Raw genomic sequence first — 21,912 nt, 5'->3', positions numbered from 1 at the left:
ACTGAATACTGTGACCAGGTCTGATATCAACACTTCAAAAAACTGGAAGGTTTAGGAAAGAGCTGCAAGAATGATATGCAATCTGGAAAACATGCCTTGTGTAGAAAGAGATGAGGGAAACTCAATTCTAGATTAGTTTATCCTAGAGAAGGTTAAGAAGTGACTTGATCATGGTCTGTAAGTACCTACACGGAGAAAAGATTTGATAGTAAAGTTCTCTAACATAGCAGACAAAAGCATAATAAGATCCAATGGCTGGTAGCTGAAGCCAGACAAATTCAGATTAAAATAATAATAATTCATTAACCACTGGAACAACTGACCTAGAGTTTTCCACCTCTTTAAGTGTTTTAAGGCAAGCCTGGATGTCCCTTTCTAAGAAATCTGCTCTAGCTCAACCAGAAGTTATAGGCTTGATGCAGGAATCACTGGGTGAAATTCTCTGGTCTGTTACGCAAGAGGTCAGATGAGATGATCCTAATGATACCATCTGGCCTTAACACCTGTGGCTCTATAAAATGGGAATGCTGTTCTAAGATACCTTCGTGTAGGAAGAGTAAAGAGAACAAAACTATACATTTTTAGCAAATAATCACAGAGATTATTTTCTTCAAGTCTCAGAATTTAAATAAACACTTAATGTAAACATTTGACATACTGCACTGCATAGGTAGGCAAGTAACTGTAATGATGATGCCCTACCATGAACAGTAGAACACAGTGATAAGAAGTACCATAACCATTGCCTTCAGAGGGCTTTTTCTTCTTCTTCTTCAAGGCAATCGTTGCTATTTGACAGTTGTCACAGTTATGGAGCTAGCTGTGCCAGTGCCCCCCTCAGGCGTTTGGCCTCTTTCCCCTTAGCTGTCTCAGGGTGGAATCTTGTGATTCTTCCACTCTTTGGCCAGACCCTGAGCACACAGCCTCATGTACCAATTACTTGTAACCCTGCAGGGCCGACTGGGTTCAGACGCCTTCGTTTCCTCCCTTTGGGATCCTGTGATATTGACCAACAGCCTCCTTCAAACAAAGGTGTTTTATTTAGCAGTTGGAACAAACCATAAAATAAAAAAAGGATTTAAAAAATAACAGCCTACGTACATCGTCTTATCTAATGTTACACTGCCCTACACGCCCAGTTAGATGCACTTTCCTCTTCAGCTGCAGACACAGAACACAACCAACGTACGTTCTACTAGCCAGCCCAGATCCTGCTATGTATCTATGTGACTCTGTCTGACCCAACCTGTTCAAACTGGCTTGGACAGATCATGGGCTAGTCCTATTAAGTTTACTGGCTCTTGGAATGTCTCTTAGTGACTCTCCCATTTAAGTTGTTAGGTGACTATTGGAAAGGACCTACTCTCTCTTTCTCTAGATGGGCAGGCTGGTGCAGCTACCCAGACAGACCCTTAGGGTAAAATATCCATCCCCTTTTATGAGACAGTGACACCTTGGTGTTGATAGATCCAGACACCATATTAGCTGTCACCAAAGAGCACACCCATATTTCTCACAGTAATATTAGGGAGAAACAATAGTCACCTCCTCCAAGAAACACTTGGCCATTGTTTCAAGGTATCAAGGAAGAGAATAAGGTGTTACCCTTCTGATGTCAGGTGTGCATAACTTACATGGTCAGAACTTTGCCTAAATTGCATAACTTTGCATAACTTCTGGCTGAAATTTGGCACTTTAAATAAGGAGCCTAACAATCAAACTGTGGCTTCTGATTGCTGTATCCTCTGAGAGTATGAATTAGTTTGAGTAATTTATAACCTTTATTCTCTCTCTCATAGATTACTACAGAGCTGCCATGATGATGCAGCCAAATTTCTTTACCTTCTAGCAAAACCCAACTGCAACTACTTAGAGCAGGAGGATTTCATCCCACTACTTCAGGTACATAAACCTTGCTCAGCAGTACCTGGTTGGGTGAGCTGGGGGAAGGGTGTTGCTAATTTGGGATATTTGTTTGTAACTTCTTCAGTGTATGTAAAGGGCATGCAGAACTTTGAATGGGCTCTAGTTGGGGTCGAGCTTTTTAGACTTAAATTTAAATAATAATAATAATGTAAGGGGGGTGCTTATTTTTGAAGGAGCTGAGCAGCGGCAGCTCCTGCTGAAGTAATTGAAAATTGTGCCCATTTATTGCAAAACTTTAACTTGACCCACAGTCTCCAGTTGGGGTAACCATTTGGAATTAACAGGTAGCTAAACTGAATCGTCCCAGAATCTCCATGTGGTTGTATCTGCAAATCTCAAACCTCAAGACGGAAGAACATACAAGGCACCGTGAGATCAATAGATAGATATTAGACTAACGTATAAAACCTTGCACGTTAAGAGTGCAGTTAACAATTATTTAATTTACCTAATAACACTTCTTCCAGACTACCAAATGCAATCTACCATTGAAATATTTGCAAAGAATTATTAAACTAAAGCATTGTATATGTCACCTCGCCTATTACATATTTATATTCCACTCTACAAAAAGTTTTTCTTTGTATTCAACCTAAGTTATCCTTGTTTTAATTTAATCCCATTGCTTTTTCTTTTACCCTTATGCACTATAAAAAAACAAACATCCCTCTCCATTCTTGGTGTCTAGTTCCTTCAGATATTTGTGGCCGCGTATCATAGAATCATAGGCCTGGAAGGGACCTCGAGAGGTCATCTAGTCCAGTCCCCTCCTCTCATGGCAGGACTAAGTATTATCTAAACCATCCCTGACAGGAGTTTGTCTAACCTGCTCTTAAAAATCTCCAAAGATGGAGATTCCACAACCTCCCTAAGCAATTTATTCATGTCCCTCCTTAATCTTTGCTTGCTAAGCTCTATATGTACATAATTCTTTTAATCTTCCTTTCATAAATTAGTCCCTCCAGCTCTTCTGATCATTGGCTCATGCCCTTCTCTGAGCTCCTTCCAGTGTTAATACATTTCTGATATTGTGGTGCCCACTGTACATAACCATGGAGATGCCTTGAGGGGCAGGATTGGATCTCTGAGGAGGTGGTTGCCTTTCCACAAAAAAAACTGGTACCATTATGGGGTTGTGGATAAGAGTTTTGGGATGGATTTTTCTCACGCTCATTGGTGGCACTTTTCATATTTTCCCCACAAGGCATGTTGCCTCTCCTGATTGACAGCAGCTCCATTTTGCCGCTGCTAGTGTAATCTAAGAGCTGCATAATCTTTTTTGTGGATTCATAGATTCCAAGGTCAGAATTGGACCCTTGTGATCATCTAGTCTGACCTCCTGTATAGCATAGGCCAGAGAATATCCCCGCAAGAATTAAACATTTTAATGTTTCTTTGGCTGCCTGTCAGTCAGTCAGTGGCTATTCACCACCACTGGCCCTCAAGAAGAGACCATGCATATGCTCAGGGCCTCCCCAGAATCTTCTTATAGATGGAGCACAGCCATGATGCTTCCCCCTTGCCACTGGAGATGCTTGTAGTGCAGGCATGTAGTGCTTATGCAGCCCTCCTGAGGGAGGCTTCTTACATTCACAATATGAGCAGGTCTTCCACAGCTGGAACATGTCACAGCCATGCAGCTCTGGCTGAATTCCATACCACTAGGCCAGGATTTGGCACTAAAAAATAACTATTCTGAGAGAAAGAGAAATTCCAAAATAGTCAAGTTAGTATGGAAAAGGTATGGACTGCAGCTATTTGTATCTTTGTGAAAGAAGATTAAAAAAAAAACCAGCTTTTCTCCTGCTGTTGTATATTGGTCTGGAAAGATACAAAGGGCTGTTTTTAAAGTCTTTCAGAAGAACCCTTATTTCTGATGTATCAGTATGACAAATACTAATATCTGCAAGGAATTAAAAAGGGATTTGGGGAGAAAAGTCATATGGTCCACGTAGCTAACATTTATTTCTCTATCAGTAAAAATGAGTTTTCATCTGCTCACTAATTCTTCCTTTGTTTTTCTGTCTTTAAGTAAATCAAAATGGCCCAGCAGGTGCGTATTGCCCAGAAAATGCCTGTTCTCTTACAAGGTTCATTTTCAAATATTGTAATTTAGCTTTTTAAATGCTGCAATTGCAGTTTGGAAAGTGCCACAGAGCATCACTTTGTAAACTCAGTCATTTTTAAACTCTAATTAAAAGGGAAAAAAACTCTTGTTCCAGTTCCACTTGGTTTTGTCTTTCAGGATGTGGTTGAAACGCATCCTGGCCTGACATTCTTGAAGGATGCTCCAGAATTCCATTCCCGCTACATTACTACGGTAGGCTGACTCCAGGAGTCTCCACATAATCCTGACTTTCTAAGTCCCTCTTGTTACACAATTTGTCACTATTCACATGAGCAAGTGTTTTGAGTTATTTGGAAAAGTGTGTGTTTTACCCAGGCTAATAATTGTGAGCTATTTTATTGTACCATTTTGACATTTAATTGTGCTGCAAGTTGGATTTTTTTGGCCTCTCTCCTGACAATAGGCATCATGGTAGCTGTGGATTTCCCATAGTGACTAGATTTCCCATAATACAGATGGGCAGCTGACATACAGCAGGGATGATCTTTGGAAAAGCTCCTATTGTTCTCTCTTAAGCAAATGTGGGCAAACTATGGCCCGCGGGCCACATCCGGCCCGTGGGACCATCCTGCCTGGCCCTTGAGTTCTCGGCCAGGGAGACTAGCCCCCAGCCCTTCCCCTGCTGTCCCCCCACCCCTGCAGCCATGCCGGCAGTGCAGCTGGCTCTGACCGGGCGGCGTGGCTTCCAGCCCTGCCACTCTTGAGTGGCATGGTAAGGGGGTCAGGAAGGTTGGATAAGGGACAGGGGGGTCCAGGGGGTAGTTAGGGGGCAGGGAGCGATTGGATGGGGCAGAGGTTCTGGGGGAGAGGGTGGTCAAGGGACGTGGAACAGGGAGCGGTTGAATAGGCGTGAGAGTTCTGGGGACCTGTCAGGGGGCGGGGGTGTGGATAGATCGGGGCATTCAGGGGACAGGGAGCAGGGAGGGTTGGATAGGGGATGGGGCTCCAGGGGGGTGGGATAGGGGATGGGGACCCAGGGGGGTGGTTAGGGGTGGGGAATCCCAGGAGGAGGCAGTCAGGGGACAAGGAGCGGGGGGACTGGATACGGGGTGGAGTCCCACGGGGGAGGAGCGATTAGGGGTGGGGGTCCCAGGAGGGGGCGGTCAGGGGACAAGGAGCAGTGGGGGTTGGATGACTCGGGGGTTCTGAGGGGGGCAGTCAGGGGGCATGAAGTGGGAGGGAGCGGATGGGGCGGGGGGCCAGGCTGTTTGGGGAGGCACAGCCTTCCCTTCCTGACCCTCCATAGAGTTTCGCAACACCGATGTGGCCCTCAGGCCAAAAAAGTTTTCCCACTCTTGCTCTTAAGGCTCATGAGCTAGAGGCTGCACTATTTCAATGGTAAATGAATAACACAGATAAATGCCTATAGTATCTGACATCATATCCGTCCTTGTTAATATAACCCTTTTCAGCATGTCTGCATTCCATACCCGTTCCAACCATTGCATTGTGTGGCTTCCAAAACTGTGCGGAGGCTGTACTATTGATTTATATTCACAAACAAAAAACATCATTTAACATGAGTTAAGATTGCTCTCATCAATAAATTTAACCGTAACAAAGAGGAAATACAAAATTAAGGCTTAAAAGGTAGCAAAGTCAAGCACTCTCAAGTTAAGAAATGCCAGAATAGCCATAAAGTCTCTTTTCACTCCTCTAGTGGATATGCGTTATGATATAGTCTTTAATTGCATGCACAAGTGACTGCCTCTGAAAAGTTTGGTGTAAATGACTTGGCCAGCATCGTTTAAAAACTCGGTGGCTGAGGCAGGGATAGAATCCGAGGTCCCTATGTGATGCTGCGCAAGTACTTACACCAAATTTTTTGCAGGCGGTCACTTCTGCATCTACTTAAAGACTATATCATAATGCATAGCCAGAAGAGGTGCTGAATAGGCAGCGTTCATTCTAGAGTTTCCTAATTTGAGAGTGCTTGAATATTGCTACCTTTTAATTCTTAGCTTTGCATTTCCTATTTTTTTGTGGTTTAGTTTACTGATGTAGGCAATCTTAACTAACGGTAAACAAAGGGTTTTTATGTGTGCGTATTTCCTTAGTTTTTAATGGCACATATTTAAAAGATTTTCTATCTAAATAATAACATGCTTAATACATAAAGCATTTGTTGTGTTTAATATATAGTTTATGGCCATTGTTATCTTTGTGAAGCTCCATATTTCACCACTCAGTGCCATGTTGATCGGTATACTGAAAGTAATTAAATTAAACTGTATGCAAACAAAACATGTTTCTTTTTTAATGTAACTTCAGTTTTACTTCAACTTATGATTCCACGTGACATTTTTTTAAAATTGTGTAACGGAAAACTGACCTGGGACTCACACATCTATAATTTCGCACTTTCTTTGTGAATATTTGCCTTTTAAACTCCTAGCCTCCAATTTCTAAGAAGCAGATAATCTACAGGAGAGGATCTGTAATTATAAGGGACAAATGTGTAGGCATTCTGGCCTGCTGGTTACAGCAGAGCTGGGGCCCACACGTCAGGGTTGATATTTGTGAGCATGGACTGAAAGAATCACTAGAGCAAGGGTCTCAAACTCAGTTTACCTTAGGGCCAGGGCCAGTCCTCAAATCCTCCCAGCAGGCCAATAATGTCACTGAAGCTGGTGTTCAGAAAAGAAAACATTTATATTGTATTTTTTATTTCGAATTTCTTAGAAATAATAAAACTGTCATACAACTTTATACAATTCTTCGCCTGCCAGAGAGTTTTTAATTTCTGTAGGTGTGTTAGTCTGTATCAGGAAACACAACGAGGAGTCCTTATGGCACCTTAGAGACTAACACATGTATTTGGGCATAAGCTTTCATGGGCTAAAACCCACTTCATCAGATGCATGGAGTGGAAAATACAGTCTAAATACACTGCACATGAAAAGATGGGAGTTGCCTTACCAAGTGGGGGGTCAGTGCTAACAAGCCAATTCAGTTAAGGTGGAAGTGGCGTATTCTCAACCGCTGACAAGAAGGGGTGAATACCAAGGGAGGGAAAAATCACTTTTGTAGTGCTAATGAGGCAAGTGCAATCAAGGTGGTTTAGTGTTTGCCAAACACCTGGCAACACTTCAGTTCTGTCAGTTTGTTGATGTTTGGCCTCAGTGACTGAGCAGTTGAAACCTTCAGGATTGCAGCCAGGTGGATATCAGATCGTTGTGTTCAGTATTTTGACTTGTTTATATTTATTGTGGAAAAAAGTGACGCTGCCTCTGTGGTTGACTCTGCCTGGAGACTAGTAATGGTATCTCTGTCCCTCTCCTCCAGCCAATTGGAGCTGCCGGGGGTGGCGCCTGCAGCAGACATTGCCGGCAGCGTGGCTGCATGTGTCTCTCCTTTGCGGGCCGCAGTGGGGATGTTCTCAGGTCGCAGATGGCCCGCGGGCCGGGACTTGAGACCTCTGTGCTAGAGCCAGGTTCAATAAGCAAGAGTCAGGGTCGGAGGCCAGAGATCAGAGGTATGACCAGTCTGAAGGCAGGAGAACAAGAGTCAGGCTCAGACTCAGGCTGGGATTGGAGACCGGAGATCAAGGTCCGGAATTGCAGCACACCTGAAAGTCTGTGTGGCTGCCCAGACAACTTCCTGGGGTGCCCTCCAGGGTTAAATAGGGTGGCTCGCCAGTCAGAGGGATGCAGGGTACTGTCATTCTGGATTCCTTGAGTGGTACTTCCTGTGGCACCTATTCTCTGGAGTGTTGCTGGTGTCACCGTGGGAATGTCAGCTACCCCAGGCTCTGCTGACCCGTGTTCTAATTCTGACATTGTTACAGTAATTTTGTGTCTTATTTTCATGTAACCATTTCTGAGGAAAGGAACAAACAATTCCCCTGTGAAAAGAAACAGTGTAACTTATCTGAAGCCCAAAGGAACTTGTCCAAACCCAGTCTGCTGTCTTTGCCGTTCCTCCTGGGACGCTGCTCTGAAATAATGTTACGGTTGTCTGAGGTCAATCAATTATCAAAGGTATCTGTTGCTATGACAACCAAGGCACTAGTCGCTCCCACACATATGCTAATGAACTAGAGGGCATGTGTGCTGAGTTTCTGATTATCTCTGATATCATAGTGTTACTGCTCAGGCAGCAGCCAGGAGCAGCAAATGCATGTTGTGTGGAAAATCCAAACTCTTCTGCTGTTCCAGTTACCCAACTTTCCTAAAAAAAAACCCCCAAAACATATAAACGCAAAATACACATTGGAGATCATTCCACACACACATTTAATTAATAGCTGAAATTTGGTTCCAGTTCCCCATGGCATGTTTACCAAAAAGGATTCAGAAGAAAGGTGAGACACTAAGGTACAGACCCTGTAAAACAGAAACTTACGATACAACCTTAATATCTCACTACAAAATCATAACAATATGTGAAAGAATGCCCTTGACAACTTTTAAATATTCGGTTATTATAATTAACAACTCCTACAAGCAAGAGAAAAGAAGACTTAACGTTAAACCACACCACCCTCTCTGCTCTTCCCCCAAAAGTCAGGGAAAGTAGATGGGCTTTGCAGTCAGTTAGTTTGGGTAATTTCAGACCAAGGTTAGGGGAGCAAAAAACAAAGTCTAGGAGCCTTCACAGAGAATGCCCTTGCCAGCTGCATTCTCTCTCCTTGGAGACTCTACATAGGGGCTCCAGTTCAGGCTTTTCCACTGACTGCAGCTGTGGCAGTATGGCATGAGGAGAGCAGAGTGACCCAGGTAGGTTGGTCCCACGTCATTTAGGGCTTCATAGGTCAAAACCAACACCTTCAACTCCATTCACAAGCCAGCTTGGGAGCTGGTGCAGAGAACACAGCACTGCTGTATTATACTCATGGTGGGATGTTGACACACACTGTGCCAAAAATTGTGAACTTTGGGTCATAGACTCGGGAACTGTAAAGGGAATGAGACAGAAACAACTCAGGAGCATTAAAATATAGGAAAAAGAGACATCTTTTTAAGCCTTGTAAAATTGAAATAAATGTAAGTTACAGCAACTTCTTAACAATGCAACTCCCATTGTCAGGAGAAATCTTTGTCTAGGTTGAACAGAAATTTTTCCAGGCTGCTGTGGGCTTCTGCCTAAGTTAAGCTCCCAAGTTACATAGCTGCCAAGTTTTAAGTTCCACGGGTGATATTATATGCAGATGATTTTGCATATTTGCAAATCATTTGCATGTGACCATAAACTCCAGCTTGTAGGCGACACACCATGCCATGGGCAGCAGGATGTGGAACTTCACAAAACATGGCAGCTGTGACTGGGGTTAGGTGGGAGAGAGTCTGGGGAGCTGCTCAGGTGCATGAGTGTCGGGGTGCCGGTAGGTGTCTATGGTGTGTAGATGTCTGGGTGTTGGGGGGGTACTAGGGTGTCTGGGGTAGGCAGAGGCGTGAGTGCTGGAAGGTAGGGGGGCACTGGTACTGAAGGGAGGCTGGGGGCCTGTTCTGTATAGGTTCTTATACCACACTCCACACCGTAGTATATGAGCATTAAGCAAAGTGTCTTAACATCTGTCATGTGTGGTTTGTTTTCTCTCTCTCACCTTCCCCTGGGGGAGACCTGTTGTGCAGAGGAGGGTTGTGATTTCGTAGGGTGTGTGTTTGTTTTTTGTTATGTCCATGCTGCTGGTTTTGCATTAGAGAAGGCAGGACAAAGGAGTGCTCCTTGTCCTTGGAGGGGCAAGTGGGGAAGTTTGGGATGGTCCTTACTCCCATGGGAGAGTTTGTCCCACAGTATGGGACTGGGCCCTGGGAAAGTCTGTCTTTGGCAGAGATGAGCTCTACCCATATGGCACAAAAGAGTGAGGAGTGGAGTTGTTGATTAGTCTACATCCCAGATCACTAGACACTTTTAGGTGCCCTGGGCCCAAGCCGTAGAGTCCCTTGAAGATAAGGACTGAGACTTGGAAATTGACTCTATTCTTTGGGAAGCCGATGTGGGGCGTAGAGAACAGGTTTGATGTGCTCCTAGTAGCCTGTGTTGTTGAGGAGACACACTGTAACGGGCCATACTAGTTGGAATTTCCTAAGTGCTGAAAGCCTCCTGCCCAGGTATATCCCATTGCCATATGCCAGACGGGAAGTGATGAAGGCATGAGTAACTGAGGCCAGCTCTTTGTCCGCCAGGATGGGATGGAGTCTCCTAGCCAACTGGAGCTAGTAGAACGGGTTACTCATGGGTGCTGCCATGTGAGAGCTCAGCATCAGCAAGGGAACCAGGAGCACTCCTAGACCATGGACTGTATTGACCAGTTGTGGGTGTGACCCTTCAGCCAAAGGAGAATGCCCTATAGCTGCAAAGTCCTCCAAGTACCTTCCTCTGCCCAGCAGCATCACTCTGCCTTGCTCGGGTTCAGCTTCAGCCAGCTGTTGTCCTTCGTGAGCTGATCTCATCCAGCCCAGGGCCAGGCTGGTGGCAGTGCTGTGGTGGCCCATGGTGATGAGCAGGTATCATAGAATCTCAGGGTTGGAAGGGACCTCAGGAGGTCATCTAGTCCAACCCCTGCTCAAAGCAGGGCCAGTTCCCAACTAAATCATCCCAGCCAGAGTTTTGTCAAGCCTGACCTTAAAAACCTCTAAGAAAGGAGATTCCACCACCTCTCTAGGTAACCCATTCCAGTGCTTCACTATCCTCCTAGTGAAAAAATTTTTCCTAATAGCCAACCTAAACCTCCCCCACTGCAACTTGAGACTATTACTCCTTGTTCTGTCATCTGGTACCACTGAGAACAGTCTAGATCCATCCTCTTTGGAACCCCCTTTCAGGTAGTTGAAAGCAGCTATCAAATCCCCCCTCATTCTTCTCTTCTGCAGACTAACTAATCCCAGTTCCCTCAGCCTCTCCTCATAAATCATGTGCTCCAGCCTCCTAATCATTTTTGTTGCCCTCCATTGGACTCTTTCCAATTTTTCCACACCCTTCTTGTAGTGTGGGGCCCAAAAGTGGACACAATACTCTAGATGAGGCCTCATCAATGCCAAATAGAGGGGAATGATCATGTCCCTCGATCTGCTGGCAATGCTCCTACTTATACAGCCCAAAATGCCGTTAGCCTTCTTGGCAACAAGGGCACACTGTTGACTCATATCCAGCTTCTCGTCCACTGTAACCCCTAGGTCCTTTTGTGCAGAACTCCTGCCTAGCAACTCAGTCCCTAGTCTGTAGCCGTGCATGGGATTCTTCCATCCTAAGTGCAGGACTCTGCACTTGTCCTTGTTGAACCTCATCAGATTTCTTTTGACCCAATCCTCTAATTTGTCTAGGTCCCTCTGTATCCTGTCCCTACCCTCCAGTGTATCTACCACTCCTCCCAGTTTAGTGTCATCTGCAAACTTGCTGAGGGTCCAATCCATTTCATCCTTCAGATCATTAATGAAGATATTGATCAAAACCAGCCCCAGGACCAACCCTTTGGGCACTCCACTTGATACCAGCTGCCAACTAGACATGGAGCCATTGATCACTACCTGTGGAGCCCAATGATCTAGCCAGATTTCTATCCACCTTTATAGTCAATTCATCCAGCCCATACTTCTTTAACTTGCTGGCAAGAATACTGTGGGAGACTGTATCAAAAGCTTTGCTAAAGTCAAGGAACAACACATTCACTGCTTTTCCCTCATCCACAGAGACAGTTATTTTGTCATAGAAGGCGTTAGCTTAGTCAGGCATGACTTGCCCTTGTTGAATCCATGCTTACTGTTCCTGATCACTTTCCTCTCCTCTAAGTGCTTCAGAATTGATTCCTTGAGGACCTGCTCCATGATTTTTCTAGGGACTGAAGTGAGGCTGATTGGCCTGTAGTTCCCCAGATCCTCTTTCTTCCCTTTTTTAAAGATGGGCACTACATTAGCCTTTTTCCACTCATCCACAAGTACTTTATATGACCCCAGTCACAAGGCTTCATCTCCAATGTCTACAAGTCTGGTTGTAGACTGTGTACATATCGGGCAAGCACAGTCTCAACTTGCTAGTCATGGTTCCTCAAAGGGTTTTAGTCTCTGTTACTTGGTGTGGGGACAGAGGAAAGATATGTGGGGGGGGGGGTGCCGTTCAACTGTCCACTTCCAACAAAGACTATAACAATACATTAATCTCTCTTAGGTTGGGGAGGGACATGAAGGGACAGGTTGCTCAAGGAAGATGGTCCTCTCAGGAGTCTATGCTTCACATCAATGTATTAGAGTGAATCGTTTCATGAGGAGTGTGATTTAAGTCTTCCATCCAATGGCAAAATCTGTATCATCCTGGGATTCAAACCTTGTTTTATCAACCCTTAGTAAGTTATTGTTCAGGCCCCTGCATCCTGCTCTCTACTACATCTCTCTATGAAGGTAGCATTTTTGGTTGCTATTATGTCATCCAGAAGAGTCTGGCTGAGCCTCCCCCCACCCCCAGTTTTCCATAAGGACAAAGATTTCATTCCTAAGGTGGTGTCAGATTTTCACATTACCTGTGTTTTACCCTAACCCTCACTCTAGCAGGGCAGAGGTGTTGTGGCACTCATTGGATGTGTGTAGGGTTCTTGTCTTTTACCTGCAGAGGCAAAACCGTCTTGAAAGTCTCCTAGACTTTTTGTACCATTCACAAAACTTATGAAAAGAGAGGCCATCTCCTCCCAAAGACTGCCAAAGTGGATCTTTTGGTACGTCCTACTTTGCTACAAGATGAACGTCTCTCTTGAGGGCAGCGTGAGAGCACAGTCAACTAGAGCTGAAGCCGCTTCAATAACTTCCCTGAGTCACATCCCTGTTACTGACACCTGCAGGGCAGCAACTTGGAGTTCCATTCACACCTGCATTAGACATGAAGCACTGGTGCAAACAGCTGCTTCTGATGCCTATCTAGGCAGGGCAGCTCTGCAGTCTCTTTGTATCATAGGACTCCAGACACCCACCTCCTTTAAATAAGCACGGCTTGTGAATCACCTGAAGTGCACTGCACATAGGGACAGTCACTCAAAGGAGGAGAAAGAGTAACTTCAGTTCTTCTAGATGTTACTGCAAAGAGAGGGCCCTTTTCCTTTTGCAACTCACTGTCTGTGATTCTAGCTAGTGAGGACACTGTGTTAATGTGTGCTGGATGCTGCACTTTGCTCCCCTTCACTATATTCCCTCTGTCTTCTATTGTACTTCATCTTGAGCCATTTGACTCACTTTGCTCACAGTTCTTCAGGAAGTAGAGTCCACTTTAGGCTGCTGCTGCCCCAGGAGGCCAGTCGCTGGTTTTATTGGTGGCTAAGCTGAATAGGGTGAAGCTGAGACTCCTAGTCAGCTCTATCTTCCCCATCCTCCTCATGTCGCATATGGCAGGTTGGGGAGGTTGACTCTGCAGCTGCCCCAGCCGCGCAGAGCTTTGTGGGGTAGTGCACTTCTGATTGCTGGCCTGGCTGAGACTCCAGCAGGCTGTGTTGCTCCCCACTCTCAGGGCTGGTTGGCATGGCTGGAGTGCTGGGTGGGACAGAACCAAGACTCCCATTCATCAGTGATTCCAGCAGTGCAGATGACTCTTGTGCAGGGCTAGCTGTGTGGAGGGTCAGCTCAGGGGCTGTGATCACCTTGCAGTTGCAGGCAGGCAGTGGACGTTCTGGTTTCCTCGCTCAGTAGCGTAAGGCTGGTTTTAACTTTGTACGGACTGATGTAATTTTTACATATCCTTTTATGTGCTGTTGAGTTGGATTTTTTTCCTTTGGTATTATGAAACACGTTATTTCCATCAGGAGATAATAACAAAGGAGATACCCATGTCTGTGGCTGTTGAAAACCTGGATCCCATCAATCCCTCCAAGGTAGAGTGCCCTACGTACACTTCATAAACACAATATGCTATACATACTGCATGTGCATGAACCCACGTATTATGTTTGCATTGCAGATGTTGAATCTAAGTCGACAGCAGCTGCTGTGTTCATTGCTGAATGTGTTACCATTGGAGAGAAGATGCCCATAGAGTAAGTTAACAGTGTAGGATAACTAAGCTGTGTATGCACATTTTTAATGCCCCCTGTCTCCCTCTGTCTCCCTTAGAGATACAATAGGACTCTGTAGGCTGCATTTGACCTATCAGTATTTCCGACCCATTGTATGATGTTGGTATACTAAACTCTTTGTATTTCTTTCAACAGGTCCCCAGCCCTAAGTCCAGAAATGATGGTGTAGCACATCACATGGGGAATCACTTACCAGTAAAACCATTCCACAGCGTGGCTTATCCTCCCAGAGCTAGTGCTCTTCAGTGATAGCAAAAATCTAAGCCAAGGAAGCATCAGTAAAAGACCCTACTGGCAAAATATATTGTCTGTTGAAAAGTACGTTGGGTTATGAGGTGCTGCCAGATGTGGATGGAAAAAACTGAACAGTTCTGGTGATGTGAAGGGGAGAATGCAGGGAGGGAAGCCCAATTGCCTTAATAAAACTTTGTTTTTCCAGAAGTGAAGTAGTGTGAGTTGTTCCAAGGAAAGGGTGGGGAGAGGGCCTGGAACTGCCCTGCCAGTGTCCTAGAGCTAGAGCTGGGCCTTATTGAGAGGCATGGGGCATGGGAAAGGACCCAGGCAGTGGCCTCTCATTACAGAATTTGCATACAAAGTTCAAAGCTGATAATCTGCAGTGCTGCAGAAAACTGAGCCAAGGAGACAATAGGAAGAGGTGTGGCTTTCAGGATCAGCAAGAGACAGAAACCAAAAGCTCCTCAGAGGTGTTTACAGCAGGATTAGTCCTGGCAGCAGTTCACAGCATTCCTAAACTGAGAGTGCAAGTGCAGTTTTGCTACTGAAGCCCTCTCTGAGAGACGTGATGGCAAGGATGTTACTGGGAGTGACTGCACAGTAAGAACGGGGAGTGGGGCCAGGGCCCAAATGCTTTGAGCTGCACTACAGCTCAGGCCCCACTCATGTGCACCCCCTGCTTCTGATTGGTTTTATAACCTAGAACAAAGGAAGGAGAGGAAGTTTGCAGGGTAAAGCACCTGGGCAACTATCCTTCAAAGCAGAATTGGGTAAACTGCAGATTTGCATAAATTTGAATAGCTCTAGAGTGACTGAGGGAGGGAGAGAGAATGGAAATGGAGAGAAATCCCAGCCTTTCATGCTTTCCTTCCATATCCCTCAGTTTTACAGCGGGGGAAGAAAGGAAGCATGGAGAAGATGCCCTTCTTTAGCAGGGGTGGGGGCGGGGAGGAATGCAGTTGCTGGCTGCTACATATGCTGATTGGTGGCATGTTTCAGTGGCTTTGATTGGCTGCCCAGGAGATCTGGGAATGGAGAAGGCAGCCAGTCAAAAGATTTTTTTCCTATAGATTGCTGGAGGGACTGAGACCTATAGTCTGAAACCCTGTAGAGTTGGCAAGTTTGATAATGGCCCTTTCTGTAAGGTGAACTGGTGCAATCCAAGCATGCGAGACAAACTGGGAAACTCTATGGTAGTTGTTAAAACCTTAAGTTTAGAGCTGCTCTGCAAGCTTTGCTGCTGGAAGCGAGGGTCAATGTCACTATTACTAAGGAAAATGTAGACCAGGATGACACTGTGTGTCAGGAGAACCCAGTAATTCCTGCATCAAACACAGCATCTTGTATCTGAGCTGAAATGTAACTTTACAAAGACATCCCTTCTTGATTTAAATATTTCAAGTGATAGAGAGTCCATTGCATCCCTTAGTGTGCTGGGCCAATAGCTGATCACCATCAGTCTTTAAAATGTGCACGTTATTTCCTTTTTGAATTTGTCTAGCTTTAACTTCCAGCCACTGATTGTACATCACTCCACCCCATCCACTCTTGCTGTGTAAACTTTTAGCCCAGAAGTTAGAGCCATCAGATGGGTGAGACCTGGGTTCAGTTTCCCTGCCTCTGTCATAGGGGTGAAAGGATTTGAACAGGGGTCTCTCACCTCTCAGAGAAGTCCTCTAACCACTGAGCTATGGGATATTCTAATGTGGGGTCAGGTGCCTCTCTGTCTGACCTGTTGAAGCTGTTCCACTTTATGTACATACTTAGAGTGACTGGAGCAAGGGACCTGGACTCTCGGTCTCCCATGTGCTGCCCTAACCACTGGACCACAGAGTCATTCCCACACTCTTTGGCCTAGTACCTCATGCCCAAAGTCATCCAGCAGACACGTAGCAGAGCCAGGAGTAGAAAGTCCAGGGCCAGAAGGGCAGGTAGATCTGCAGGGGCTAAGTGTGTGGATGAGATGATAGCGTAGGGAGGAGGGGTTCAGGTTTATTAGGAACTGGGGAAAATTTTGTAAAAGGAGAAGCCTATACAAGAAGGATGGGCTCCACCTAAACCAAAATGAAATCAGATTGCTGGCATGTGAAAATTAAAAAGGTAGAGAATGCGTTAAATTAAGGGCTAGGAGAAAACCGACAGGTGTGGTGGAGCACATGGTTTGGGTGGACACATACCTTAGGGATTAATTTATTAAAGGGGGAACTCTATATCCTAGTAAAGAGGAAAGGAAAGAAGTTGGTAAAGTACAGCTCTGCACTAGTAAGAAACAGTCAAATGTAAAATATAATATAACACATGAAGGCAAGAAACTGAATATTAACAAAATGTACAAGTGCTTATATATAAATATTAGAAGTCTAAATACTAAGATGGGTGAACTAGAGTACCTGGCAATAAATGAGGATATTGATATAATAGGCATTGCAGAAACTTAGTGGAATGAGGATAATCAATGGGACATGGTAATAGCAGGCTGTGACATACTGACCATACAATCCAGACCAGCCGGAGGCTGTATCACCCCTGCCCTGTTACCTGGGGTACCTTGCAATGCCTTGCTGCTGTAGCCTCCAACCTGGACTGCTCACAACTAGCCACCAGCATGCAGGTCATTCCCAGGCATGTTTGTGTAACTGCAGCCTGCTAATTGCACCCTGGCTGTAACCAGCCTTGGTTACACTGCATGGTGACCCCAATGAATTCCCAGTCCCAGATTTCCCTCCAGAAATGTATGTCTTGTACTTCCCAGCCCTCCCCTGGACAGTCCAAATATATTAAATCTGTTATTCCTTTAAGGGAATAATATAGAATTTTATTACCTTAAATGGAGTTACCCAGATACTTCAGCTTGAAAACACTGGATTAGATAAAACAAGAAAATAAGTTTATTAACTACAAAGAGAGAGAGACTTTAAGTAAGAACAAGTAATGAGGTGTAAAAGTCAGAAATGGTTGCAAGAAAAATAAAGATGAAAAAAGATAAAAGATAAAATGCTTTCTAGTGTTTAACTTAACAGACTATATTAGATTCAAGCAGTTTCTTAACACGTGCTTCCAGCAAGATTATTGACCAAATTCTTCAGGTCAGGACCCCTCCCCCAGAGTCCAATGGCTGTTTCCTTTGTTTTTTCAGGTGCAGTGAATGCAATGGGCAGGGAGAGAGAGGGTTGTGTGTGTTTTGGGGTGTTTGTCCATCCTTTTTATAGTTTCAGTCTTTTCCTCCGCCCCTCTTTAAAAAATATTTCCAGCTGAGAGACAAAGTATCTATGTGGAAGGATGTTCTCTGCTGGGTTTTTTTCACCTGTTTGAGCTTCCTTTCTTTTCCCTTCCTGGCTGATGACTCTGTTTATGCTTAAATGTAAATTAAGGCAAGCACACATTTCTTTGTTTACAACAGACCTGTTTGCAGACTTCTGCCTAGGCAGGGCTGTGAGGTTTGCAATGTGTGTTAATAATACGATACAGGGAAATCTTATAACTTCACATACAATGTTGACACGCATATTTTATTGGGACAATATTGACAAGCAAATTATCAGTTTCCAAATGATATCTTACAAGGTGTAATTTGTACAAAGTTTTTTACAGTAGTTTGTAGGGTGTGAATACAGGGGTATATTCCGTCACACAGGATACAAAACATAAAGGAATGACAGTAGGTCATGCTGATGGGGGTGGCACTCTATCTGAAAAAAAGCACAGAGTCAAATGAAGTCAAAATTTTAAATGAATCAAGGTGTACACTAGATCTCTATGGATAGAAATTCCAGCTTGAATAATAGAGTATAGCAGTAGGAATATATTACCGACCTCCTGACCAAGATGGTGATTGTGAAACACTCAGAGAGATTAGAAAGGCTATAAAGGCAAAAACCACAATAATAATGAGGGATTTCTACTGACTTCATATTGACTGGGTATACGTCCCCTCAGAGAGGGATGAAGAGAGAAAATTTCTAGACATCATACGTGACTGCGGCTTGGAGCAGCTAGTCCTGGTACCTACAAAGGGAGAGCCAATTCTTGATTTAGTCCTAAGTGGAGCACAGAATCTGGATAACATAGATAAATACATAGATGCATAGGCACGGCCACACAGATAAACCCAGTATGTTGGGGAAGAGTCAACACTGCTTTTGTAAAGAGAAATCATGCTTCACTAACAGTTTTAACAGAAAAATTGCAGATGATACAAAATTACCCAAAATAGCAAAGGCCAAAGCTGACTGTTAACAGCTACAAAGGAATCTCACCAAACTGGGTGATTTGGCAACAAAATGGCAGATAAAGTTCAATGTTGATAAGTGCAAAGTAATGCACATTGGAAAAAATAATTCCAACCACACACACAAATGATGGGATCTAAATCCTCTGTTACCACTCAAGAAACAGACCTTGAAGTCATTGTGAATGATTCTGAAAACATCTATTCAATGTGCAGCAGCTGTCAAAAAAGCTAGCAGAATGTTAAGAACCATTAGGAAAGGGATAGATAATAAGATAGAAAATACCATAATACCACTATACAGATCCATGGAACACCCTACCCTGAATACTGTGTGCAGTTCTGGTTGCCCCATCTCAAAAAAGATATATTAGAATGGGAAAAGCTACAGCGATGGGCAACAAAAATGTTTAGGGATATGGAATAGCATCCAAACAAGGAAAAATGTAAATGAGTGGGACAATTCTGCTTAGAGAAGAGATGACTAAGAAGCAATATGATTGAGGTCTATAAAATCATGAATGGTGTGGAGAATGTGAATGAGGAAGTGGTGTTAACCATTTATGTAACACAAATACTAGGGGTCACCTGCTGAAATTAAAAGGCTGCAGGCTTAAAATAAATATAAGGAAGTATTTCTTCACACAGTGCAGTCAATCTATTGAACTCATTGCCGGGGGATAATATGAAGGCCAAAAGTACAAATGGGTACAAAAAAGAATTAGATAAGTTCTTGAAGGATAGGTCCATCAATGGCAATTAGATGTTCAGGTTTGCAACCGAATGCCCCAGGGAGTCCCTAAACCTTCAACTGCCAGAAGAGGGAACTGGATGGCAGGTGATGGATGACTCAAAATTACCCTATTTTGTTCATTCCCTCGGAAGCATCTGGCACTGGCTGCTCTCAGAAGACAGGATAATGGGCATGTCTGATCTTTACAGCTTCTCGCCCCAGAATGACTTCTCTCTCAGCCTATTTATAAGGCTCAAATGTCTGCTGTGTTATCACCTAATCCTTCTTTAGTCTCACCCTCTCTAGCTGAGAAGTAATTATATAATTACCGTTTAGGTGGAGCGAATGTGCCTATGTGGACTTTAGCCCTTTCCTGGCCAGAATGGGGTTTTACCCCATCACACTTCTCTTTCACTACAATTTCTCCACATTTCTCCCTATTCAATCTCTCTTTCTTTCTCATAACCTCACTGGTGTGAAATACCGTTGAAGCACTATCTTAAATAAACTTTTTTTTTATCATGCTACAAATTAACTTTTTTTGTTTGTTTCCTGATTGCCCAGACTCCATCACTCCTCCTAAAGTTAGCTTAAAACAGCTTTTCCAAAAAGTTCAAATTATGCACTATGTTTCTTAAGGTATTGGTACATAGGAGAGTGGTCCAATTAAAGCTAGTTTTTTATTTCCAAATAAGTTAAAAAAGTTTCTTTACTGAGGAGCTGGCCAACCATATGTATTCCATGGCTCCCCCAATCTTTAAACCTCTTCAGTTTGTGATTTGGGTTAAAATCTGGATTATTTGCAAAGTAAAACATTTTATTTTATTTCTGGTTCTATCCCAAACCCATACAGTAGCCTTTGCTGAAGGATGTGTATATGTTTCTGGAGGGCATGGTTTTTTATTACGCCAGCACCATTGACACTGCCATTATTTTCTTGTTCTATAAAGATCCAGTATTTGGCTGGGTTAGAGAGCCCCCAATCTACTATTGGTTTGAGCTGTTTGTCTTGGTAGGACCAGAGAATATGTGGAAGAGCTCGTCCACCCTGTTCAATAGGTTTATACACAATAGTAATCTTCTATAACTTCTAGGAACACACTTATTAATTGTCTCTCTTTGCTCTTGTTTCTACTGTTATTAAGCTTGGCCTTGTGTCCCGTTAATCACATTTTGGCAATAATGCTCATCACCATGTGAAGTTTTAGTAGAATGGCTATTCCATGCTGAAGGGAGTGAGAATAGGATGGGTGTTTACATGACCTCAGCACGATACTATCTAAGTACTACCTCTTGTTTGTGCTCACTTAACAGGTATTTCTGTCCTCCTCCATGTCATTCATCCTCCAGATTACTAGAGGTCAGAGTGGGGACTGAATGACATATACAGATGACCAATGGCCTATGCCAAATCCAGCCAGATAATCTGTCTCTACTATGTCCATTGTTAACATATGATATGGTGTACCCAGAATGCTTTTCACTTGTGCACCCCCTGCTTGCTGTGCATCAGCAGTTTATTATCAAAAGGCCTGTCGGGAGCTTGCTTCTGATGATGAGCTTGGAGAGGTTGGGTGGTTGTTAGAAGGCCAGAAGAGGGGATTCAGGAAAAAATTATTTCAGTATGTGGTCCCCATCCAGTATGAGTTGTAGTTGTTTGGTGATAACCCCCTATGAGTTCCGGTGCGGGGTAGAAGGTGACAAATAGGGGTGCATGGTCAGAGGGGGGCTTATTTCTGTATTAAAGCAGGTTCTCTGAGTAAGTGTCCTTGTTTGAAGGTTGCTTTGAGTGTATTAAGGTGTACATCCTGGACTTTCTCCCTGGAGCATATTCTGTAGTATCTGAGGTGCCTGTCTGTAGATAACAGATTCCTTGGTGTATTTGAGGTGGTTACTGGATCTATGAAGGTAGGTATAATGATCTGTAGGGTTTCATTGTTGAAGCTGATTGTGGTGTCCATAAAATCGATGCTCGTGTCAGAGTGTTCCAGAGAGAGTTGAATGTTGAAGTTGTGGTGGAGATCTATGAGGAAGTTTAAGTTGTCTGTCCAGAAGATGAAAATATCATCAATTTATCTCAGGTATATCATTGGTTTTTTGGTGCATTTGTCCAAAAATTCTTTTTTCAAGTTGGCCCATGAAGAAGATGGCATTTTGGAGAGCCATCCTAGTATCCAAGGCTGTTCCCATGATTTGGACAAAGTGTTTGTTCTTATTATTATGGGTGAGGATGAAGTGGATGACTTTGGCGATGCATTTGGGGTGGATATCTGAGGGTTGTCCATCGTCTTGTAAATCAAAATTGTAAATTAAAATTTTCTTTTAATCATTGACTAAACCAAATGAATAAGTTCACTTCAGATTTACAAACTAGTGTAATTTAGGCAGTGCATGTCTTTAAGATAATTATTCATTTGTTTGCTTTTTGTAGGTTATACAGAGAATATTCTACATGGTCAATAGATCCTGGTCTGGGAAAATCACCCTAATGGAGATGAGGAAAAGCAACTTTTTGCAAGTATGTCATTTTCTTGGCTTTATATGAAAAGAGTATATATTCTAAAATAGTTGTGTGGCTATAGCCCCTCTAGAGACTCCAGTTCTGGAGAGAGACTGCAGGAGGTTAGTGAGGGCCTAGCCCAGGGTAGGATCCCTGTAACACATCTTCACTA

The 21,912-nt window shown here is 43.8% G+C and overlaps 1 protein-coding gene across 7 annotated transcripts in view; it reads left to right on the top strand.

Annotated features, from left to right (window-relative positions):
• The window catches only part of PPP2R3A (protein phosphatase 2 regulatory subunit B''alpha), a 130,117-nt gene that overhangs the window by 70,269 nt on the left and 37,936 nt on the right, over positions 1-21,912 (top strand). For 6 of the 7 annotated variants that reach the window (XR_006274421.1, XM_043492807.1, XM_038416906.2 and 3 more), the window contains 3 exons: positions 1,800-1,902; positions 4,172-4,246; positions 21,672-21,758. Coding sequence is in view for 6 of the 7 variants with exons in the window: in XM_043492807.1 (XP_043348742.1) it covers positions 1,800-1,902; positions 4,172-4,246; positions 21,672-21,758 (265 nt within the window). In the remaining variant the exon portion in view is untranslated. The remainder of the gene's footprint in view (positions 1-1,799; positions 1,903-4,171; positions 4,247-21,671; positions 21,759-21,912) is intronic. The other variant, XM_043492805.1, reaches the window with a different exon arrangement.

The sequence above is a fragment of the Dermochelys coriacea genome, chromosome 9, assembly GCF_009764565.3.
Source record: "Dermochelys coriacea isolate rDerCor1 chromosome 9, rDerCor1.pri.v4, whole genome shotgun sequence".
NCBI classification, from domain to species: Eukaryota; Metazoa; Chordata; order Testudines; family Dermochelyidae; genus Dermochelys; species Dermochelys coriacea.
The sequence above is the reverse complement of the archived record's forward strand: the minus strand, read 5'-3'. Positions and strand labels throughout refer to the sequence as shown.